General features: G+C 36.1%; 1 protein-coding gene across 5 annotated transcripts in view; it reads left to right on the top strand.

The window, feature by feature from the left end:
- Positions 1–22,280, top strand: part of LOC111140800 (ankyrin repeat and KH domain containing 1) — a 122,042-nt gene that overhangs the window by 14,593 nt on the left and 85,169 nt on the right. For 4 of the 5 annotated variants that reach the window (XM_022492979.1, XM_022492978.1, XM_022492980.1 and 1 more), the window contains exons 2-5: positions 14,146–14,299; positions 20,238–20,394; positions 21,357–21,504; positions 22,058–22,205. In XM_022492979.1, coding sequence (XP_022348687.1) covers positions 14,146–14,299; positions 20,238–20,394; positions 21,357–21,504; positions 22,058–22,205 — 607 coding nt within the window. The remainder of the gene's footprint in view (positions 1–14,145; positions 14,300–20,237; positions 20,395–21,356; positions 21,505–22,057; positions 22,206–22,280) is intronic. The other variant, XM_022492981.1, reaches the window with a different exon arrangement.

The raw sequence follows: 22,280 nt of genomic DNA, 5'->3' as shown, positions 1-22,280 counted from the left end.
TTACTGTAGCTTTTTGTAGTACATTTTGAAATGGGAAAGTATAAGTCCTCCAATTTTGTTCTTTTTCAAGATTATTTTAGCTGTTCTAGGTTATTGGATATGTTCTCCTCTTGATCGGGTCTTCAGAAGAGTTTAATAGGGAGTATGCTGCAGAATCTGTGGTCACACATAAAAGTTCCTTCCCCTCTATTAGTAATATTCTAACTGTCGAAATTTCTGCCCCTCTTACTACACTCTTGTTGGACTAGGGGGATAACTCAATGTCTTAAACATTGTTTGCCAGCCCATGAGAAGAGCAAGTTGTCACAGTATTAGTATTTGAGTTTTTTTCATGTATCCTCTCCTTGACAAACCATGGGTATATGTTTGAGAGGAGATAAAATGGAGGTGGGAGGAGATGGTTGGTTTCCATAGTTGTAGTCTGAATGCATTTGATGTGGACTATAGTCTGCATGAAGAATGTGGGTGGAATTTCCTTTTTTTTTTTTTTTTTTTTTTTTAGGATAATGGACAAATGAATAAGTGGAATAAAATATAAACCATTAGAGTTTTTACATTTGGTAGCTTCTAACAACTGCTTAAGAGGTGTGGATCTAATATTTAAGTAACATACAATTTGCTTGACACCCAAGCTAGTGTTATCACCTATGTGATTAAATTACAAAAACAAATCTTAGATGTCACTGATCAAATGGTTGCAATTATATTAAATTATTAGTTATTTTCACTCTATGAACAGTAAGAGTATGTACTATAGTACCTGTTTTACTTAGGATTTGATAAAGAAAAGTTTATTTCCTTTTAATTAGAAGAGAGCATTAATTTAAGGCTATACTTAAATCAGGTGCATGGATTTGATCTATTATTCCTCCCCCTACAAAATTTAGAATAGTATGATAATACAGTATCAAAGGTACTTTCCTCTTGTGTATTATTATCTCCTTGTTGCTTATCTGTTACAATCATTCTCTCATTCTCTAGAAAAGAAGATCAGAGTTTAGTTTAGGATAGGATCTCTTGTTCATGAATTCATATCATACAAAATAAAGTTATGTCTTTCAGAAATTAGAGTCCTTGGCAGTCTGTTAGGTATTGTAGAGTGAATTTGTTTATTTTACAATAATTTATATAGAGCCTACTATTTGATAAACTGTGCTACGCTTCAGAATGACAAAGATGAAAAAATGTGGTCCCTGCCCTTAAAGATACTGGTCTTTTCACAAGCATGAACATTTCAGGGAACTTCTTAAAACAAGGCAAATTATTTATTCAAATTATATTTGTCCTTCCAACTCCTTTCACATATTAACAGATTTTTTTTGAGTGTGTTCAAAGCATTGTGTACTTTAATTGCAATACCTCTTTTAATATTTTCATGGTCTTGTGACAATCCACGATCCTAAATGCAAATGTATGGATCGTTCTCCTGTGTAAGCTGGATGATCACTATAAAGTTTGATGTTTGGATGTCATACTTTAGGAGTTTGATGGGTTTTAAGTGGCAAGTTTAGAGGGCAATGATTAAAAATGAAAGGATACAAAGTTCATTACCATCAGATTGTCTTGTGTTCATATTTAAGCAAAACCACAGCTGCTTCATTATGTTCTGTAAACTCCAAGCATGTCGTGGTTCAGAGCCTTTGGCATTTGCAGTTTGTTCTCTCAGGAGCATTCTTCTCGTAAATATCCATGTGGCTTCCATCTCCTACTATTAGCAGTCTGCCAAGAAGCCTTCCAACTGCCTACTATGTGTATTGTATAAATACCTCAGGGCACCAATTTTAATTCTGAACTCATCATTTCCCCCTCCACCCCAATTTTTTTTTACCTCCACCTTTGTAAATTACATTGCCCAAAAGTTACTTACTATAGTCAGAAACCTTATATCTCATATCTGCTGTTTCTTCTCACCATACACATCTAAGCAGGCATTAAGTCCTGTAGGTTCTTTCTTAACATCTTGTTTATTTGTCCCTTTCTTTGTTGCTTCTGCCATAAATAAAACCATCATCTTTCAATGGCACTTAATTCACTAATCCCTGGCTCTATCTTCAAGGTTATACCCCTCTAATTTTTACTCTACCTTGCTATCAGAGTAAACTGTCTAATGTCAGTCCAGTCATACCACTATTTTGACAAAAAGCCTTCTCATTTCTTAGATAAAGGATAAATCAAACTCCTTAATGTAGCATACAAGATTTGTATTTGGCTTCTGTTTTTTAAATTCTATCCTTTTTTACCCTACTTTATTTGCTTTTTGTTTCTAGTCATACCAAATTGTTATAGTTCTCTGAGCATATCAGGCTATTATCGGCCCTGGTTTAATTTGCTCCTGCTGCTTTGGCTTCTAGAATCATAATAGCTACTATATGTTGAGTGCTTATTGTCCACTGGGATACATACTTACCCATATATTCTCATATATTCTTTACTAGTATCATATGAAGATTTTGATTTTAATCAAAAATCAAAATTGCAAAAAGTGCCTGGGTGGCTCAGTTGGTTAAGTGTCTACCATTGGCTCAGGTCATGATCCTGGACTCCTGGGATGGAGCCCGACATCTGGCTCCCTGCTCAGTGGGGAGTTTGCCTCTCCCTCTGCCCCTCACCCAGCTTGTGCACTTGCTCTCCATCCCCCTCACCATTTCAAATAAATTTTTTTTCAAGTTGCAAAAACAGTTAGTCCCAAATTACAGATGAGGAAACTGAAACTTAGAGACAGTTTGTGATGTACACAGAGTCGTATATCTAGTAATGATGGAGTTGGGATTTTATTTTATTTTTTAAAGATTTATTTATTTATTTGAGAGAGAGAGAGATTGGGGGAAAGGGGCAGAGGGAGAGGAAGAGGATCCCAAGCAGACTCCCCACTAAGCATGGAACCCCAGGGTGGGGCCATATCTCACAACCCCAAGATCATGACCTGAGCTGAAATCAAGAGTTGAATGCCTAACCAGCTGAGCCACCCAGGCGCCCCAAAGTTGATATTTTAATTCACTTGTCTTGGACTCTGAAGCTCATGTTTGTAACTACTACTATACACTGCTGCTGCTGTGTATCCTATTGGATACCTTCTTGTTTCAGAATTGTCATCTCTAACTCATGTCCTTTATTACTACTCCAACTGGAATTGACCATTCCTTTTTCTGTGTCCTCATGTTGTCTGTATATAACTTTTATAACATCTGTAATACTTCATTGCATTTATTTGAGTTTCTATCTCAATAGCAAGAGTCATGTTTTATTTATATTTGTGCTCCCAGTATATAATAGAATGTTTGGCATGTAATAGGTGCCTAATAAATGTTGAATGAATATATCTGTAGTGCTTAATATGCTCATGTTACCTGTTAGCCTAAAATGAGTATGATGGATTCTATATTATTTTTGTGGAGTGGAGAGTAAGAGTATAGGAAGGCAAGGCAAACTGACCTTAATGATAGTAATAGTGATAATACTACTACTACTAATAATAATAACTAATATTTGTTGAGCAATTTCCATGTGTTAAGCACTGTGGTGCAATTTTCAATATAGTATATTGCTTACTCATCAATAACTCTGTGATATGGTTACTGCTGTCCTTATTTTACAGCTGAGGTAATTGAGGCTAAAGAGTTAAAACAAGTTAGGTGAGATCACACTATGAGAGATGAGCTGGTTTCCTAAGAGTCCTTGCTCTTAGTCATTATGCTTTCCTTTCCTTATTGGAATTAATTGGAGGTTTATGGGTGTTTGAGGCTCTTTTTAACTTATTAAAATCAAGTATTTCTTTGGAGTGTTGAATGCTTATTTTCTATTTGGGATAATGAGTAGAAGCCAGGACTCCTTTCTAACCTCAACCTTACCCATTTATTATGATAGAGAAAATATAAAGTTTATCCTTTGAACATTAAGATTTTTTTGGCTTTAATTGCCAGGTACTTCATTCCTTGTGACTTTTCTAATGAGTATGTGAGCAGTCTTCTTTTTAAAAAACCTATTCTGGCACAAATTTTGTTGTATATGTGTGGTAAGTATACATTAGAAATAATGTAGATGTGGGTGCCAGAAATTACTAAATGAAAACATGATTTGTGTGTCTTTTTAAGAACTCTGCCAAAGAGGTGTTAGTGGGTTTGCTAATCTTGATTGCACTTAATTTTATCTAAATAAGTATTTTCCTGGAACACCTGGGTGGCTCAGTCAGTTAAGCGTCTGCCTTTGACTCAGGTCATGATCACAGAGTCCTGGGATTGAGTCCCACATCAGGCTCCTTCTCAGCCAGGAGCCAGCTTCTCCTCCTGCTTGTGCTCTCTCTCTCTGACAAATAAATAAATAAAATCTTTTTAAAAAATAAAAAGGTTTGGGCACCTGGGTGGCTCAGTGGGTTAAAGCCTCTGGAGGGCCTTCAGCTCGGGTCGTGGTCCCAGGGTCCTGGGATCGAGCCCCACATCGGGCTCTCTGCTCAGCAGGGAGCCTGCTTCCTCCTCTCTCTCTCCTTGTAATCTCTGTCAAATAAATAAAATCTTAAAAAAAATTAAAAAAAATAAAAAGGTTTTTCCTGACATTTTACTGTTTTTAAACTGAAGCATTACCGTACTTGTAGTTTTTCTGCTTACTTTGTTGGTTAATATTTGTTTTAGTTATACTCCATTGTTGAGAAGATTCACTTAATACAGTTTGGTGTGGTAAAAAGAGTATGAGCTTTGGAGTCCAAAATATATGGCTTCAGATCTTGTATGGTTATGTGATATTGGACAAGTCACGTAACTTTTCTGAGTTTCAGTTACTTAAAATTAAAGTCATCTAATATACTTCATCAAGTAGTTAAGATGACTGAATTGGGGGGCACCTGGGTGGCTTAGTCAGTTACACTTCCAACTCTTGGTTTCTGCTCAGGTCATGATCTCAGGGTTGTGAGATTGAGCCCCAAGTTGGGCTCTGCGCTTAAGATTGTCTTTCTCGGGGCACCTGGGTGTCTCAGTCATTAAGTGACTACCTTGGGCTCATGTCATGATCCCAGGGTCTTAGGATCAAACCCCGCATTGGGCTCCCTGCTTGGCGGGGAAGCCTGCTTCTCCTCTCCCACTCCCCCTGCTTCTGTTCCCTCTCTCACTGTGTTTCTGTCAAATAAATAAATAAATAAATAATCTTTTAGGGAAAAAAAAAATGATCCTCTCTCTCTCTCCCTCTCCCGCTCCCCTGCTTTCTCTAAAATAAATAAATAAATATTTTTAAAAAGATGATTGATTGGAATAATATATAGAAAATGCTGGTAAATGTGAGGCATTTTGTTAATGGTAGCCTGTTTTTTTAATGCTCTTAATTCATGGTAGCTTTTTTTTTTTTTTTTTTAAACAGCACAGTTTTGGGGACGCCTGAGTGGCTCAGTGGGTTAAAGGCTCTGTCTTCAGTTCAGGTCATGATCCCAGGGTCCTGGGATCGTGCCTTGCATCGGGCTCTCTGCTCAGCGGGGAGCCTGCTTCCCTTCCTCTCTCTCTGCCTGCCTCTCTGCCTACTTGTGATCTCTATCTGTCAAAAAAAAAAAAAAAATCTTAAAAAAAAAAAAGAAAATAAACAGCACAGTTTTAATTTTTTTTTTAAATCATTTTGTTAAGCAAACTCTTTGCCCAAGGTGGGACTTGAACTCATGACCCTGAGATTGAGAGTCACATGCTCTACCAACTCAGCCAGCCAGGCCCCCCAAGTAGCAATTGCTTTTAAGAAGACCTTCCTTCTCCCCATCTTTAATTAGAAGAACTAAAAAAATAGATTCTGGGGGCTCCTGGGTGGCTCAGTGGGTTAAAGCCTCTGCCTTCGGCTCAGGTCATAATCCCAGGGTCCTGGGATCGAACCTGCATTGGGCTCTCTGCTCAGCAGAGAGCCTGCTTCCCCCTCTTTCTCTCTGCCTCCCTCTCTGACTACTTGTGATCTCTGTCAAATAAATAAAATCTTAAAAGAAAAAATTTTTTAAATAAAAAAAATAGATTCTGTATTAAAACTATACATTAGAAATTGCGTTTCTGTAATTGAGCAAAATGAAGTTAATTTTCTCTAGTGTTAACTTAGAATTAGGAAAAGCACACTGGCTCTTTCTTGAACTGTATGAAATTAATCAACTTCAGGAAGCCCAAGGTACCATTACTGTTTTTTGAGAAGAGGATTGTGGGTCTGAAATTAGGAATACAACTTTCCTTGTAGAAAGAAACTTGAAAAGCTTTATGTTAAGAAATATAGCCTTTTCATTCCAGTATTCCAAGATGTTTTTGCTGATTTTATTGGGTCTTATGGTATCAGCAAAACTCATTCCTAAATTTATCATTATTTGGTCCTAAATTGCAACTATATTACTTTCTCCCTTTGAGTGTCTCTTGGGGCATGTTTGTGGTGATACTACTGTCAAAACTTTTGAATGCTGTGTTTTTTGTAAAAAAGAATTGCTCTGTCCTTCAGTAATTATCTTTTGGAACACTGATCCATAATTTTTGCTCTTCCAAGTAGAGATCGATCATAAACCACCTACATTCTAAAATGGTATAAATGCTGATTCTGACTTAGAGGGCTTACTTTGAGTGGGTAAAAGTAAGACATACTGGTCTATCCAAATATAAGTTGTACAAAAGAGAAAAGATACAGCAAATAATTTTTTTAAAAATGTTTCCAATGTTTACAATGTTTTATGTAGATTTCCATTTTAAATTATGAAATCTGAATCTCTTTTCTTTTTCAAGAGACTTCTTTAATAAATTTATTTATTTTTTAGTAATCTCTATACCCAACGTGAAACCTGAACTCACAACCTGAAGATCAAGAGCCACACACTCCTCTGACTGAGCCAGCCAGGAGCTCCTCAAATCTGAGTCTCTTAAGGGAGCTTTATTTTTTTTTTTTCCCAAAGATTTTATTTATTTATTTGACTGACAGAGATCACAAGTAGGCAGAGAGGCAGGCAGAGAGGGAGGGGAAAGCAGGCTCCCCGCCGAGCAGAGAGCCCAATGCTGGGCTCCACCTCAGGACCATGGGATCATGACCCATCCACTGAGCCACCCAGGCACCCCATGGGAGCTTTATTTTTGAAAGTTTGTGAGAGGAGGTAGTATAAAACATTTACCCTTCTCATAGGTCCAGTTGGAATTCATGGGAGTGATGATTATTCTTAAAGTTTGGCAGACACAAAATTTGTGGCTACTAATATTTTAGTCCCCAGCTCAAAATACGAATTTATTTAACATGTTTAAAATAAAAGTTTCATAATTCATTGTTAGGTTAAAAGGTGTTCTGTATAAATGTATTTTCAACTTATATTTGAGAGCTTGGTAGTTATTTGCTTGTTGCATGAGATGACAAAATGACTGGAGAATATATAAACAAATATATATAATATACATGTTCCTTTTTTACTAACTTACTAGCAATTGCTATTTCTAGAAATATACCTTATAGAAAGTAGCAGTTGGTTATTGACAAATATATAGTTGAGGTATTATTGTTTTTCTTTTTTAAGACTTAAAACATATTAATATTGTTAATGTTTTAATTACAACACTGCTTACTTACACTTGATAGAAATTGCGTGGGGTTTTGTTGTTGTTTTTTAGTGGAATTAAGTTTTGGCTAAAGCATAGCTTAGTTAATAAATGATTTTTCTAACTAGATTTTGGCCAGGTATCTGACTTTGTTTTTTAAGATGGCAGTAGTTGAGTCTGTGGTTAGTCTTCCTAGTAACTGTTGTCATTCAGTTGTTCATTTCTGAAATGTAAATGGGATAAAAAATAGGAGAAAATGTTTGTTCCCCTTTTCTGCCCTGCCCCCACTTTGTTTAAATTCTAGTTGAAGCTACTATACTTATTTTTTTTTATTAACATATAATGTATTATGGTGCCTAGGTGGCTCAGTCAGTTAGGTGTCTGCTTTCGGCTCTGGTCTGGATGGATCCAGCCCTGCATCTGGCTCCCCTGCATCTGGCTCCCTGTTCCCTCTCTCACTGTCTCTCTCTCTCTCTGTCTAATAAATAAATAAAATCTTTAAAAAAATAAAACATATAATGTATTATTTGTTTCAGAGTTACAGGTCTGATTCATCAGTCTTACACAAGTCACAGCACTCGCTATAGCACATACCTGCTCCAGTGTCCATTGTCCAGCCACCTCATCCCTCCCAACCCCCCTCCACTCTGCAACCTGTTTGTTGCCTAAGGTTAAGAGTTTCTTATGGTTTGTCTCCCTCTCTGGTTTCCTCCTTTCATTTTTCCCTCCCTTCCCCTATGATCCTCTGTCTTATTTCTCAAATTCCTCATATCAGTGAGATCAAAATAAGTCAGAGAAAAACAATTATCATATACTCATGTCTTTTTTTTTTTTTTTTAAGATTTTATTTATGTATTTGACAGGACAGAAGCGGGCAGAGAGGCAGGGCGGGGGTGCGGGCGTGTTGAAGCAGGCTCCCTGCTGAACAGAGAGATCGATGCTCCATCCCAGGACCCTGAGATCATGCATGACCCAAGCCAAAAGCAGAGGCTCAACCCATTGAGCCATCCAGGTGCCCCTACTCATGTCTTTTTAAAGAAGGAAGGGTGAGGAAAGACTTTTGAGATGGAAGACATTAAGTGTTTTGCCTATAGCATTTAGAAAAGATTACCTATAAAAGAATATTTTGGGGGGGCCAGATTCCCTCTTATCTTTTTTCTTCCACCTTTTGTTTTTGAACCTAATCAGGAGATAGGAAAAAAAAATCTGCAATCTTTAAGACTTAAGATAAACTTTCTTGTCATTGGCAAAAACAGTACCACTATAGGTGAATGTTTTCTGTTTGCTGCTCAGTGTAGCTGCTTGATTGAGAGTTATATAATTATCATTGGGCAGTAAGGACATTTCTGTGATCCTTTAGCTTTATGTAAGATACTTCTGGGCTTCTATATTCATTTATATGATAGAGACTAATTTAATTGGATATAACATTATTTCAGACTTACACATTTTCCAGATTTTTTTTTTTTGGACTGTATCACCAAGACTTTTATGTTACATATACAGAATTGGTCTAATTTTAGTATTTCCGTGTTGTTGTAAATGGTTTCCATGTTGGCTGGTTAAGGTAATGCTATTGCAATCTGAATTATAAAAATATGTCTTCTAACAGGTTTACCAGGTAAGATATTTATGAACTGCCATAAGATATTATGAATTGCCAAAATTTACGAACTGCCAAATATTCCCTGGGTAATAGACATAACTGGATATTTTGTCCTTTTGTTGATTCCACATTGAGGCAGGCTTTTAAAATTTTAGAGAGGGTAGGACAAAGGATTTAATTAGAGTTACGTGCTTTTTGGCATATCTAATTGAATTCAGATCATCTGCGTGTATAGTTATGTATAATTACAACTCATTCTGGGAAACTTGAGATTTTCCCACAAGTGTTGTAGTTATTTAAAATTTGATCCTTTTATTATTCATTTATTTATTTTTAAGTTTTATTTATTTGAGTTATCTCTGCTTCCCACGTGGAGCTTAAACTCACGACCCTGAGATCAAGAGTTGCACATTCCTCTGACTGAGACAGCGGGGTGCTCCTAAAATTTGATCTTTTGGGTCAGAACTTAAATATAAAATGCCTAAAACTACACTTGAAAATTGAAGTGATCATGACAAGAAAAAAAAAATTATAACTATGAAATGGTAGATTTTAATTAAACTTTCTGTGGTGGTCATTTCACAGTGCATACATATACGAAATCATTATGTTAGTACACCTTAAACTCATGTAATGTTGTATGTCAGTTATATCTTAATGAAACTGGAAAAAAATTTTAAAAAAGAATTTAAGTGAATTCTGATGAAAATGTATCATGTGAGATTCTCAATAAATATCATTCGTTCAGTTCGAAAGGGCACAGAAGATAAAACACTGTGATGAGGGACAGGACAAAAGAGTTGTAATTACACAGAATTAATATTCTAATATTCTAAGAATTACATTAATATTCATATTTACAATATACAATATTCAAGATTTACATTCATATAGTGTTTTATTATTTTCAAATTATTTTACCTTATTTCATCATCATAGCACTGTAAGATAGGTGGGGCAGGTGTTTTCTTTATTTATTGAGGAAGAAATGGAACATCAGAAAGGCAGAAAGTGACATGCTTAATGTCACACCTAGTGCCTGGTGAAACTGACACTTCAACCTAATTCTCCTGAGCTGTAGTTCAGTTATTCTTTCCATTATGTCATGTTGCCTTACTGAAACTTGAATTTACATGCATTTTAAGATGTAGGAGAATTAAACTGGATAAACTGTCTTATGAATTTTAAATTTTAGAGAGAAGTTACAAGCCATTGGAAGGGACATACCTCTATTTTGTGTTTTTTTCCAAACTTGATTCTTCCCAAACACTTGGGAAGGTGCTGCTTGGGAATGTGTGACACTAATATTACTGCTATTACTGTACTTTTTATTTCTCTTTGAAGCCTTTTGTGATAGCCATGTTGCCTTTGACTTACATCTTCTGCCACATTTTCATACTGTTGAGGTGCTTCATATAAAACAGGACTTCAGGGTGCCTGGGTGGCTCAGTAGATTAAGCCTCTGCCTTGGGCTCAGGTAAGGATCCCAGGGTCCTGGAATCGAGCCCCACATCAGGCTCCCTGCTCAGCAGGGAATTTGTTTCTCCCTGTCTCTCTGCCACTCCGCCCTACTTGCCCCCCTACTCGGGTGTGCATGCCTTCTCTCTCTCTGTAGTGTTCTCTCTTTCAAATAAATAAATAAAATCTTTTAAAAAAATCAGGACTTAATGGGACGCCTGGGTGGCTCAGTGGGTTAAGCCACTGCCTTCGGCTCAGGTCATGATCCTGGGGTCCTGGGATCGAGTCCCGCATCGGGCTCCTTGCTCGGCAGGGAGCCTGCTTCCTCCTCTCTCTCTGCCTGCCTCTCTGCCTGCTTGTGTGTACTCTCTCTCTGACAAATAAATAAAATCTTTAAAAAAAAAAAAAAAAAATCAGGACTTAAGAAGGTATTCGGAAAGTGAATAAGCGAGAATAGAGAATCCTTAACTTGGATTTTTAAAGCGTTAACACAGTGCAAATCTGTATTTGTCTCCAAAATATGTTTAATACCACATTAAGCGAATGCTTTTTATAAAATAGAAATGTTAACTTTTTTTTTCTGAAGATTTTGTTTATTCTCTCTCTGTCTCAAATAAATAAATAAATAAATAAATAAATAAAATCTTTTAAAAAGGTAGGGGGTGCACCTGGGTGGCTCACTTGATTAAGTGGCTGCCTTCAGCTAGGAGTCCTAGGATTCACCCCCACATTGGGCTCCCTGTTTGGCAGGGAGTCTGTTTCTCCCTCTGTCCTTCACTCTGCTCATGCATGTGCTTGCTCGCTCTCTCTCTGTCTTTAAAATCTTCTAAAGATTTTACTTATTTATTTGTCAGAGAGAGCGAGAGAGAGCAAGCACGGAGAGCGAAAGGGTGAGGGAGAAGCAGGCTTCCCGCTGAGCAGGGAGTCCAGTGTGGGACTCTGAAGCCAGGACCCTGGGATCATGACCTGAGCCCAAGGCAGATGCTTAACTGACCGAGCCACCCAGGTGTCCCAGAAATGTTAACTTTGATATACCATCTGTAATAAAAAAAATTCCAGAATTTGGCATGATGGTTTTATCTGTCCTTACAACTGGCAAGTATACTTATTTGCAAACACCTAATAATTTCTTGGGCCTGTGAGAAGATTTTTATTACAAACAGTTATATTTTCATATCATTTAACAACTGATAGGATACATTTATCTTGGAATGGATCTAGAATGGCATCTTTGTAATTACATATTAAAGAAACTGTATTGCAGCATAGTAACGTGTTTCAGTGTTAGTTGTGAAGTTAAAGCTTTATTTTGTAAAATTTTAGTACTTCACTAGGTAATAAAATGTATCCTAATCATTTTAACTTTACTGTCTTTCTTAGGATGTTTATTTAGTGACCATTATGAAACTGATGACAAACTAACCAGATATGCCAAATAATGTCGTCCAAATACTGTGGCCCTCTGAAGTAGCATTGCCTAGTAGTTAAGAGCATAGACTGTGTAGCTTTGTGGTGGGGTTTGAAAACAATCTTTGTCATTTATTAGCTGTGTGGCCTTGGAAAAGTACTTAACCTTTCTGTTCCTTTTTTTCTGTCTCCAAATATAAATGTATTTTTATATTCAAATGTAAATCTATGTATTTACATATTGTAGACCTATCTGGGTGCATAAATACATACTCAGCATTATATACATAATAGTCATGTTCATGTTACATACATATATATATACTTTTAGCAAAATAAAGATCATACTATTTTTTTTTTTAAAGATTTTATTTATTTATTTGAGAGAGAGATAGTGAGAGAGAGCATGAGCAAGGAGAAGGTCAGAGAGAGAAGCAGACTCCCCGCGTAGCCGGGAGCCCGATGCGGGACTCGATCCCGGGACTCCAGGATCATGACCTGAGCCGAAGGCAGTCGTCCAACCAACTGAGCCACCCAGGCGTCCCGATCATACTATTTTGAATCTTGTGATTTTCATTTCACTTTACGAATACTTTCTCACGTCACCAAATTTGCTTCAGAAACACTGTTTTTAATGACTGCATGGTAGTCCATCCTGTGAATGGACAGAATGTATTTACCAAATTACCAATTGTAGTTTTTTCCCCTCTCATTTTTGGAATTTGAATTAATGTGCAGTGACCATCCTTGCATATTTTTGTCTTGCTTTCAGATACCTTTTTACAATTTTATTTATTTATTTTATTAACATATAATTTATTATTTGCTTCAGGGGTACAGGTCTGTGAATCATCATCAGTCTTACACAATTCACAGCACTTACCATAGCACATACCTTCCCCAGTGTTCATAACCCAGCCACCCTATTCCTCCCTCCCCCACCCCTCAGCAACCCTCCATTTGTTTCCTAAGATTAAGAGTCTCTTACGGTTTTGTCACCTTCCCAATCCCATCTTGTTTCATTTTTTCCTTCCCTTCCACCCATGACCCCCTGCCCTGCCTCTCAAATCCTCATATCAGAGAGATCATATAATAATTCTTTCTCTGACTGAGTTATTTCTCTTAGCATAATACCCTCTAGTTCTATCCTCGTCATTGCAAATGGCAAGATTTTGGCGTGGTTTTTTTTGATGGCTGCATAGTATTTCAATTGTATATATATACCACATCTTCTTTATCCATTCATCTGTTGATGGATATTAGGTTCTTTCCATAGTTTGGTTATTGTGGACATTGCTGCTGTCAACATTGGGTTGCATGTGCCCCTTTGGATCACTCCATTTGTATCTTTAGGGTGAATACCCAGTAGTGCGATAGCTGGGTCATAGGGTAGCTCTAGGATAGATTCCTTAAAATGGAATTACTGAATCAAAGGGCATGAGCCTTTTAAAGCATTTTGAAACACATTTCCAAATTGCTTCCCTGAAAATTTGTACATATTTTGTTAAGAAAATTCATTTTAGAATTAAGTTGATTTGAAATTAGAGGGTTACATGTTTATTTTCATAAGTTGCTTTTGCTTATTCTATTCATTCATTTCAACAAATGTGAATTCAATACCTACTGTATATGAGGTATTCTTCAGCCCAGAGGACAAAGCAATGAACAAACAGGTGTGTTTCTTAACTTCATGGAGCTTTCTTATCTATAGGTTTACAGATATTTGGCAGTGTATTAAATCTTATTTTCTTTTAAGAATCAGAATTTAGTAAATCGATTAAAAGAGGAAAAATGGAGCCTTACTGACCTATCCATGCTATCTAGTCTTTTTACCATTTAGTCCTATTTAGATCTTTCCAGGGACTATGTTCTTGTACTTGTTTCATTAAAAAGAGAAAAACAAAAACTGCTTGTCAAGCTCCATGCTAGGCACAGAAGATACAGTGTTCTTCAGGAAACTGGAATCTGCTGTCTCTGAGTTACACTGTAGTCATGTCTGAAGATATGAGGCTCCTTCAAAGTCCCTTCCCACAACCCCGTATTTCTACAGTAATTTATCTGCTTATACTTAAATTCCAAATCAGAAATCATATTATCTTAAATTGCAGTTATACTACCAATATTGAGATCAGTTTCATGGCTATTACATTTTTAATTCATAAACAGGTCGAATCATTTATTTTGGACCAAGAAGATCTGGATAACCCAGTACTTAAAACAACATCAGAGATATTCTTATCGAGCACTGCAGAAGGAGCAGACTTACGTACTGTGGATCCAGAGACACAGGCACGATTAGAAGCGTTGCTGGAAGCAGCAGGTAATTTATTTCTGGTTTTCTTATTTTCATTTCTTTAAAAGTCTAGATATCTATACAAAGCTGTATAAAATTACCCCAAAACTATGACATTATATGAAATTTGAACTCTTAAGATATATTATGTTTTGTATTTCCTAAAGAAAATGTTCACGTTTCATATTTCAAAAATTCTTAGTTGAAAGTTTTCAATGGATGATTCTAGGGCTCAGCACTGTATTTAAGGTCTTAGATTATCAGCTGGTTATTAAGGAAAACTTAACCTATTACCAATTACATTATAAATGTGGGAGATAAATTCATCAGATTATGAATCTTTGATCTTAACTGATTTGGGTATTCTGCATGTGCTTATTTACATATTCACTTTCATCTAGGGGTAACTTAATTATAAATTGCTATTTTTTTCTTAGAAGACAAATAAAAATTGGACACAAAATTAGACTGAAATATACCAAGCTTTATATCAACTTCTTGTTCTATCATAGAACAAGAAAACAGAAAAATCTGTGATAAGCATACTTTCTCAATAATATATACTCATCACTGTTTTGTATTGTACAACATGCATATTATTTGTTGTACCAGGTTTCAATTCCACTGTAATGAAAGGCTTTTATCAACTAAAATTGTTTTAAGAAGGAAGTTTACTTTTTCTAATTTTTGTATATTGCTTTTCTTTTTTTCTGTATATTGCTTTTGAGATATGTTCATTTTGTATGTTACTCCTTTTAGTTACTTATCTAGCATAAATATATGTGCATATTAAATACATGTAAGAATTTATTTAAAACAATTTTTTGAAGGCTTATTTATTTGTTTGAGAGCCACAAGCAGGGGGAGGGGTACTGGTAGGGGAGAAGCAGACTCCCTGCTGAGCAGGGGCCCCTCTCAGGGCTTGATCCCAGGGCCACATGATCATGACCTGAGCCAAAGGCAGCTGCTTAACTCATTGGGCCACCCAGGTGCCCTACATGTAAGAATTTAGTCTAGAAGAATGTGTAGGTTATTTTTGAAAATAGTGCCCAAAAATTAAAAAATAAAGTAGTGCCTAAAAGCTTGTTAGAGTGCCATATACATAACCTTATCCTATATTAAAGCCATTTAAATGCAGAAAATTCAAAAATAGGGGCACCTGGGTGGCTCAGTGGGTTAAAGCCTCTGCCTTCGGCTCAGGTCATAATCCCAGGGTCCTGGGATCAAGCCCCACATCGGGCTCTCTGCTCAGTGGGGAGCCTGCTTCCTCCTCTCTCTCTCTCTCTCTCTGCCTGCCTCTCTGCCTACTTGTGATCTCTGTCTGTCAAATAAATAAATAAAATATTTTTAAAAATTCAAAGTAAAATTCAAAATAAAAATTTTTTTTAAGATTTTCTTTATTCGTTTGAGAGAGTGAGAGAGAGTGTGCACGAATGGGGACAGGCAGAAGGAGAGGGAAGAAAAATCTGAATAGACTCCACACTGAGTGCAGAGCTCAGTCCTGCAACTGCAAGATCATGACCTAAGCCAAAACCAAGAGTCAGACGTTCAACCAACTGATCCACCCAAGTGCCTTACAGAAAGGTTTCACTTACTTATGGAGCATAAGGAATAACATGGAGGACATTAGGAGAAGGAAAAAAAAAGTAAAGGAATTGGAGTGGGAGACGAAGCATGAGAGACTGTGGACTCTCAGAAACAAACTGAGGGTTTTGGAAGGGAGAGGTTGGGATGGGTGATCCTGGTGGTGGGTATTAAGGAGGGCATGTATTGCATGGAATACTGGGTATGGTGCACAAACAGTGAATCTTGGAACACCGAAAAAATTAAATTAAAAAAAAAAAAAGGAAGGTTTTTAAAGTATAGAAAATTTTGGGTCTCCTGGGTGGCTCAGTCTGTTAAGTATCTGCCTTCACCTCAGGTCATGATCCCAGGGTCCTGGGATGGAACCCCACATGAAGCTCCCTCCCTCCTCAGGGAGTCTGCTTCTCTCTCTGCCTGGCACTCCCCCTGCTGTGCTCTCTCTCTGACAAATAAATAAAATCCTTTTTTAAAAAGTATAGAAACTTTGGTTTCTGAGTATTTTTTTTTAATTAAAAAAATTTTTTTTTAAAGATTTTATTTATTTATTTGACAGAGATCACAAGCAGGCAGAGAGGCAGGCAGAGAGAGAGGAGGAAGCAGGCTCCCCGAGGAGCAGAGAGCCCGATGCGGGGCTCGATCCCAGGACGCTGGGATCATGACCCGAGCCAAAGGCAGAGGCTTTAACCCACTGAGCCACCTAGGTGCCCCTAATTAAAAAAAATTTTAATGTTTATTTATTTAAGTAATCTCTACATACAATGTGAGGCTGAAACTCAAAATACAGAGATCAAGAGTCACATACTTTTCTGACTGAGCCAACTGTGTGCCCCCAGTTTCTGAGTACTTTAATAAACATGATATTAAAGATAAGTATGCAGAAAAATCACAGCAGCCTTTTGGCACATTTCATGGTGACTGAAGAAAAACAGTATTCATTTGACCAAATAATGACTGGGACAAATAAGAGCTAAAATAAATTGAGCATTTTTTATATTACTCTTGGAAAGACATAAATGTTAAGAATGAGCTTACTTGATGTCGTCTTTTGTTATTCCTTCAACTTTGTCCTGTTACGGTAAAGTATAGGTATAATTTGTAGCAGATTGACTTTTAGTCTACCTACTGTGTCATTTTGGAACTGATAGAAACTTAAAATTAGACACAACAGAATAAGACCGTTTAAACTGAAGCAGAACTAGTAATTTTTTAAAGAAAGGTATAAAGATCACATTTGTAATAACATTGAATGTCCTTCCTTTAGAGTCTGGATTTCCAGTGCATCTCCTACTTGTGATATAGGGATATACTGTATAAGATTTCTGAATGGCAGTGTCATGACCACCCTCTAATTTTGGATTCTTTATTTGTTTTGCTTTGTTTTGTTTTTGCTTTGCTTTGGAACCTTGAATTATTTGGCTTAGAGCAGAGAGAGAAATGTGGAGAAAAGACATCTCTCTTCTCCTAGTCTTCTCTGCTTTCCTTTTCTTTCCTAAATCAAGCTTTGTTTACAGGTAGTGGTACGTTTTTACTCTCTGGTTCAGGCTCACACTTCACTCATGTTGTGAGTATCACTCCTTAATCCCTAATTAAGGGTTTTAAACTCATTTTTCTTTTTTTCTTTTTTTCTGGGCACCTCATGATTTCTCATAAAGGGCTCTTTTCTTTCTTTCAGCATTCAGCAGGGAGGCTGCGTAAGATTCTTTCCCTCTGCCCGTCCCCCAACTCGTGCTCCCTCCCTCTCTCTCCGTCTCTGTTTCTCTCTAAAATAAATAAATAAATCTTAAAATTTATCTGACAGTTTCTGTAGACAGAATATTCTATCCAACTACATATGAGTTTAAATTGTCAAATTTAAATCATTATTCTCCAGGTCTCCTTGATATTCTTAGAGAAAATTAAGAACTAAAATTATTTCAGGGGTGCCTGGCTGTTGTGTTTTTCTAATGTGAATGTAGGGGAGACTTTTCCAAGCATGAGACAGATTCCAAAAGTCAGTTCAGTTGGAAGAACATGTGACTCTCGATCTCAGGATTGTGAGTTTGAGCTCCATGTTGGGTATACAGATATTTAAGTAAGTAAACTTTAGGAAAAAAAGATTAAAGCTATTTCAAGAAGAATTTTAAAATTATTTTCTAAGTTATAATTTAATACAATTAGAAATAACTAAGGGAATATGATATATATTAAGTAGATAATAAAACCTTCCCACTGTCAAGGTTTACATATATATCCAGACTTTTTCCTTTGTAGCTTTAATGTATATGTTTAAATATACATAGGGTCATATTGCACATAATATAACTTCCCTTTTTTTTTACATTATTATGAGCATCTTTCTATAATCCTCCTTTCTTCCTTTCTTTATTTATATATATACTTTTTTAGAGTGGGGGAGGCAGTGGGCACAGGGAGAGGGAGAGAGAGAATCTCAGGCAGGCTCCACACCCAGCACAGAGCCCGGCATGGGGACCTGGAGATCATGACCCAAGCTGAAACCAAGAGTTGAATGCTCAACTGACTGAGCCACCCAGGCAGCCCAATCTTTCTCTTTCTTTTAAAAGATAAAATAAAATATTCTCTTGCTTAGATGTACCATAATTTATTTTACCAGTTCCTTATTGAGAGATACTTAGATTATTTCCTCTTTTCCAATATCACAAATATTGTTGTAGTTTATATTCATATGTAGCTTTTTTTATTTGTGCATGTGTCTTCATAGGACAAAGTATTAGAAAGTGGTATCACTGTGTCAAAGGATGTTTACATCTAAAATTTTGATAACTTGTCAAATTTGCCATGACACTGCCAACTTTATACCAATATACATTCCTGTCAATGAGTTTCAGAGGGCCTTACTCCTCAGTCAATTTTTTTGTCAGTTTCATAGTTTGTGTTCCTTTAATATCAGTAAGTTGCATCATACTCTATAAATGATAATAAGTTTATTGGGTATTGGTTATTTTCATTTTTTATTTTGCCTTAATTTTATGTTGTGCTTAATTACATGGAAAATTTTACTGAAATTAGAAATGTTTCATATCACATGTACTAATTTTTATTTCCTGGCTTTTGGAATTTGTCTCATGCTTAGAAAAATCTCTCCAATATTCACATTAGAAAAACACTACATAGGGCATCTGGGTGGCTCAGTGGGTTAAAGCCTCTGCCTTCGGCTCAGGTCATGATCTCAGGGACCTGGGATTGAGCACCGCATCAGACTCTCTGCTCAGCAGGGAGCCTGCTTCCTCCTCTCTCTGCCTGCCTCTCTGCCTATTTTTGATCTCTGTCAAATAAGTAAATAAAATCTTTACAGAAAAAAAAACAAACCACTACATACTATGATAGTATTTTTCAGTGTGTGTTTGTTTTTAACATTTAAACCTTCAGTCTACCTGGTATTTATTTTTGTGAATGCTGTGAATTAGAGATATTACTTAATTTTCAAATGGTAACCAATTTTTGAACAGTGTTTTTGAAATAAGCCCTCCCATCTCCTTTGATTTGAAATTGCACATCTATACATATTGAATTCACAAATGATCTAGGGTCTTTTTTGGTCTCTATTGTATATCCTTGATATTATAATTATCTGTTTCTGTGTAAGTATGATATTTTATAATTTGCCTGGCATCATAATACATTTTATATCTTATTGGGCACGTTTTCCCTTCTTGTTTTTCTTGTTGTTTTCCAAAATTTTATTGATTATTTTTCTCTCATTTTCAGCAGTGATCAGGCAGTGATATTATCATTGAAATTTTCCGTTACAGTTGTCACCGATTCCTCACTGAATCTAGAGAAAAAGTTTAATTGGCAACTTAGACATGTAATAGTCCTTCTAGCCTGAGCTGTGCAAGGACAGAAACTGTGCCTCATCCCTTTTTGTCTCTCTAGTGCATGTACATCATAACCACATAATGAATATTAGAATGAACTTATTTTAATTTACACTGTTATCCTAGAAGATGGTTCTAGGTGGCTATTAAACCAAAGGGAGAAATTGTTGGATTGTTTGTTGTATTAATGCTGACTACTCACTTCATTATTACTGAAAATAGTATAAATATGATCTTCCACTAGAGATCCTATAGTATGACTATATATTTTGAAAGAACTTTCATTCATTTACCTCAGTGAGCATCATGTTACGTTATATTTGGAGTTAGGTATGGGACAGATTAATATTATGTGCCTTGTGAAGATGCGGTGGCCTTTTGACATTAATGGCAAAATTATTATCAACCTTATATTCTGATTGTCAGCCTTCTCTATGGAGACTATGCTGTTTTTTCCCCTAAATAATAGTGTTTAGTAATGTAACTACAATTTGCACTTTTTTGTTTTTTCTTCCCCTGCACTACCTGATTGACGCACACTGAAGGCATTGGCAAATTGTCGACTGCTGACGGTAAAGCTTTTGCAGATCCTGAGGTGTTGCGGAGACTGACGTCCTCAGTAAGCTGTGCATTAGATGAAGCTGCTGCTGCACTGACACGGATGAGAGCAGAAAACAGCCACAGTGCAGGACAAGTAGACACGTATGCGTATAATGACTTTTTCTGGGTATCAAACATTTTCTTGAGTGGAATTTGGGGAAGTAGCAGCTTTGGGTTAATTCTGTCTTTTGGACGGGATTATAACTTTCGCTAAGCGGATATTAGAATGGGTATTATATTTTAAGTGGATACATAAATGTATATATGTTACATAGAAATAAAAACAGAGACTGTATTTTTATTCTTGTATTCCACTCATATTCATCGAGTATTCTCATGGCATGTACTGTACTAGACTCTGTAAGAAATCCAAAGTGAGTAAGATTGTATTCCTCTTTCTAAGGAAGTTACTTGTTCTAAAGATGATAGTAGTAAACTGGAAGCTGACTGCTTGAGTAAATAATAAATGAAATGGGTTACTAATGCACTAATCCAGATGCAGGTTACGGAGATATGGTCCATAATCAGCAGCATCAGCATCACTTTAGAGCTTGTCAGAAATGCAGAATCCCAGACCTCACCTCAGAACTACTGAGTCAGATTCTACATTTTAACAGGAAACATGGTGATTTGTATGCACATTAAAGTTTGAGATTTATCAGTTTTGTTAACCATTGTGCAGTAGGTCACATCTTCTGTTACCAAATAAAATTTTAAGCCGTGGAGTTATATCCCAGGTATCTTTAGGAATTATTGCATTGATTGAGTTTAAAAACTTGTGCATCTAATAGTTTTTAAGACTTTACTTGAAAATTAATATGATAAAATGTTAGAACATTTTGGAAAATAAAAATGACAGCTATTTTCATATTCAGTTTATTGCCTTTCTGGCTTGGCTGGCCTCCACAAATAATTAGTATTACAAACACACAAAATGTTCATACAAGTTTTTTTTCTTACTGTATCAACATTTTTCTGTTTAAGACTTTGTATTTAATATAGTTTATTAGCATAGGATTCTGAGTCTTTCTTTGTTGGTTAATTGTTGATGGTTTTGTTTTCAGTCGTAGTCTGGCAGAAGCTTGTTCAGATGGGGATGTGAATGCAGTTCGTAAATTGCTAGATGAAGGCAGAAGTGTAAATGAACATACAGAAGAAGGAGAAAGTCTGCTGTGTTTGGCTTGTTCAGCAGGGTATTATGAATTAGCACAAGTAAGCAGAACTTATCTTTAGTGATTGAAATTATGGGAAGGTTTTTGATGTTTTATTTTTATTACTAATCAAAGAAGTTGTTAGAGGCCAGATTCCTTCCTTTTGGGCAGTAGGTAAAGTGGAACCTGGTACATAATTAATTTTGTTGCCTACACGTGTAACTGGGCAAGGTGCATTTTCCTGCCATTTACTCAAAACTGTTCCTAACGAATAAGAAACACATAAAAGTAATAGTAATATCTTCAGCTTGTCTTTAGAAATAATATACAGCTATAATGGAAAGTAGTGATTTATTGTCATTTCATCCAGATTATCTCAATTCTTTTAATTTTTTCTGTCTGTTGTAGTAATATTGAGAAATAACCATGTGTTTACCAGTTAGTTTCTGTCTTGGTAGTATAGTTCTGTTCTCTTGCTGAATAATCCCAAGCATAACACATATTCTTTGACAAGAGCGGTTAACATTTTCTGTTGCATTTATGCATTTATTTCTCTAGAAATACTATTAATAGTAAGAACTGACTGTTCTCTCTCTGTGTAATGTGTTTTAAAGGTATTGCTTGCTATGCATGCTAATGTTGAAGATCGAGGGAATAAAGGAGACATAACTCCTCTAATGGCAGCATCTAGTGGAGGTTATTTAGATATTGTGAAATTATTACTTCTTCATGATGCAGATGTCAACTCCCAGTCAGCAACAGGTAAGTAGAAATTATGTGTTAATTTGAGGAAAATAAATTGATATAATTAATTATAACCTAAGAGATAAAAATTTG

Source organism: Enhydra lutris, unplaced genomic scaffold (assembly GCF_002288905.1).
Source record: "Enhydra lutris kenyoni isolate GAN:26980312 unplaced genomic scaffold, ASM228890v2 scaffoldscaffold5, whole genome shotgun sequence".
NCBI lineage: Eukaryota > Metazoa > Chordata > Mammalia > Carnivora > Mustelidae > Enhydra > Enhydra lutris.
The sequence above is the reverse complement of the archived record's forward strand: the minus strand, read 5'-3'. Positions and strand labels throughout refer to the sequence as shown.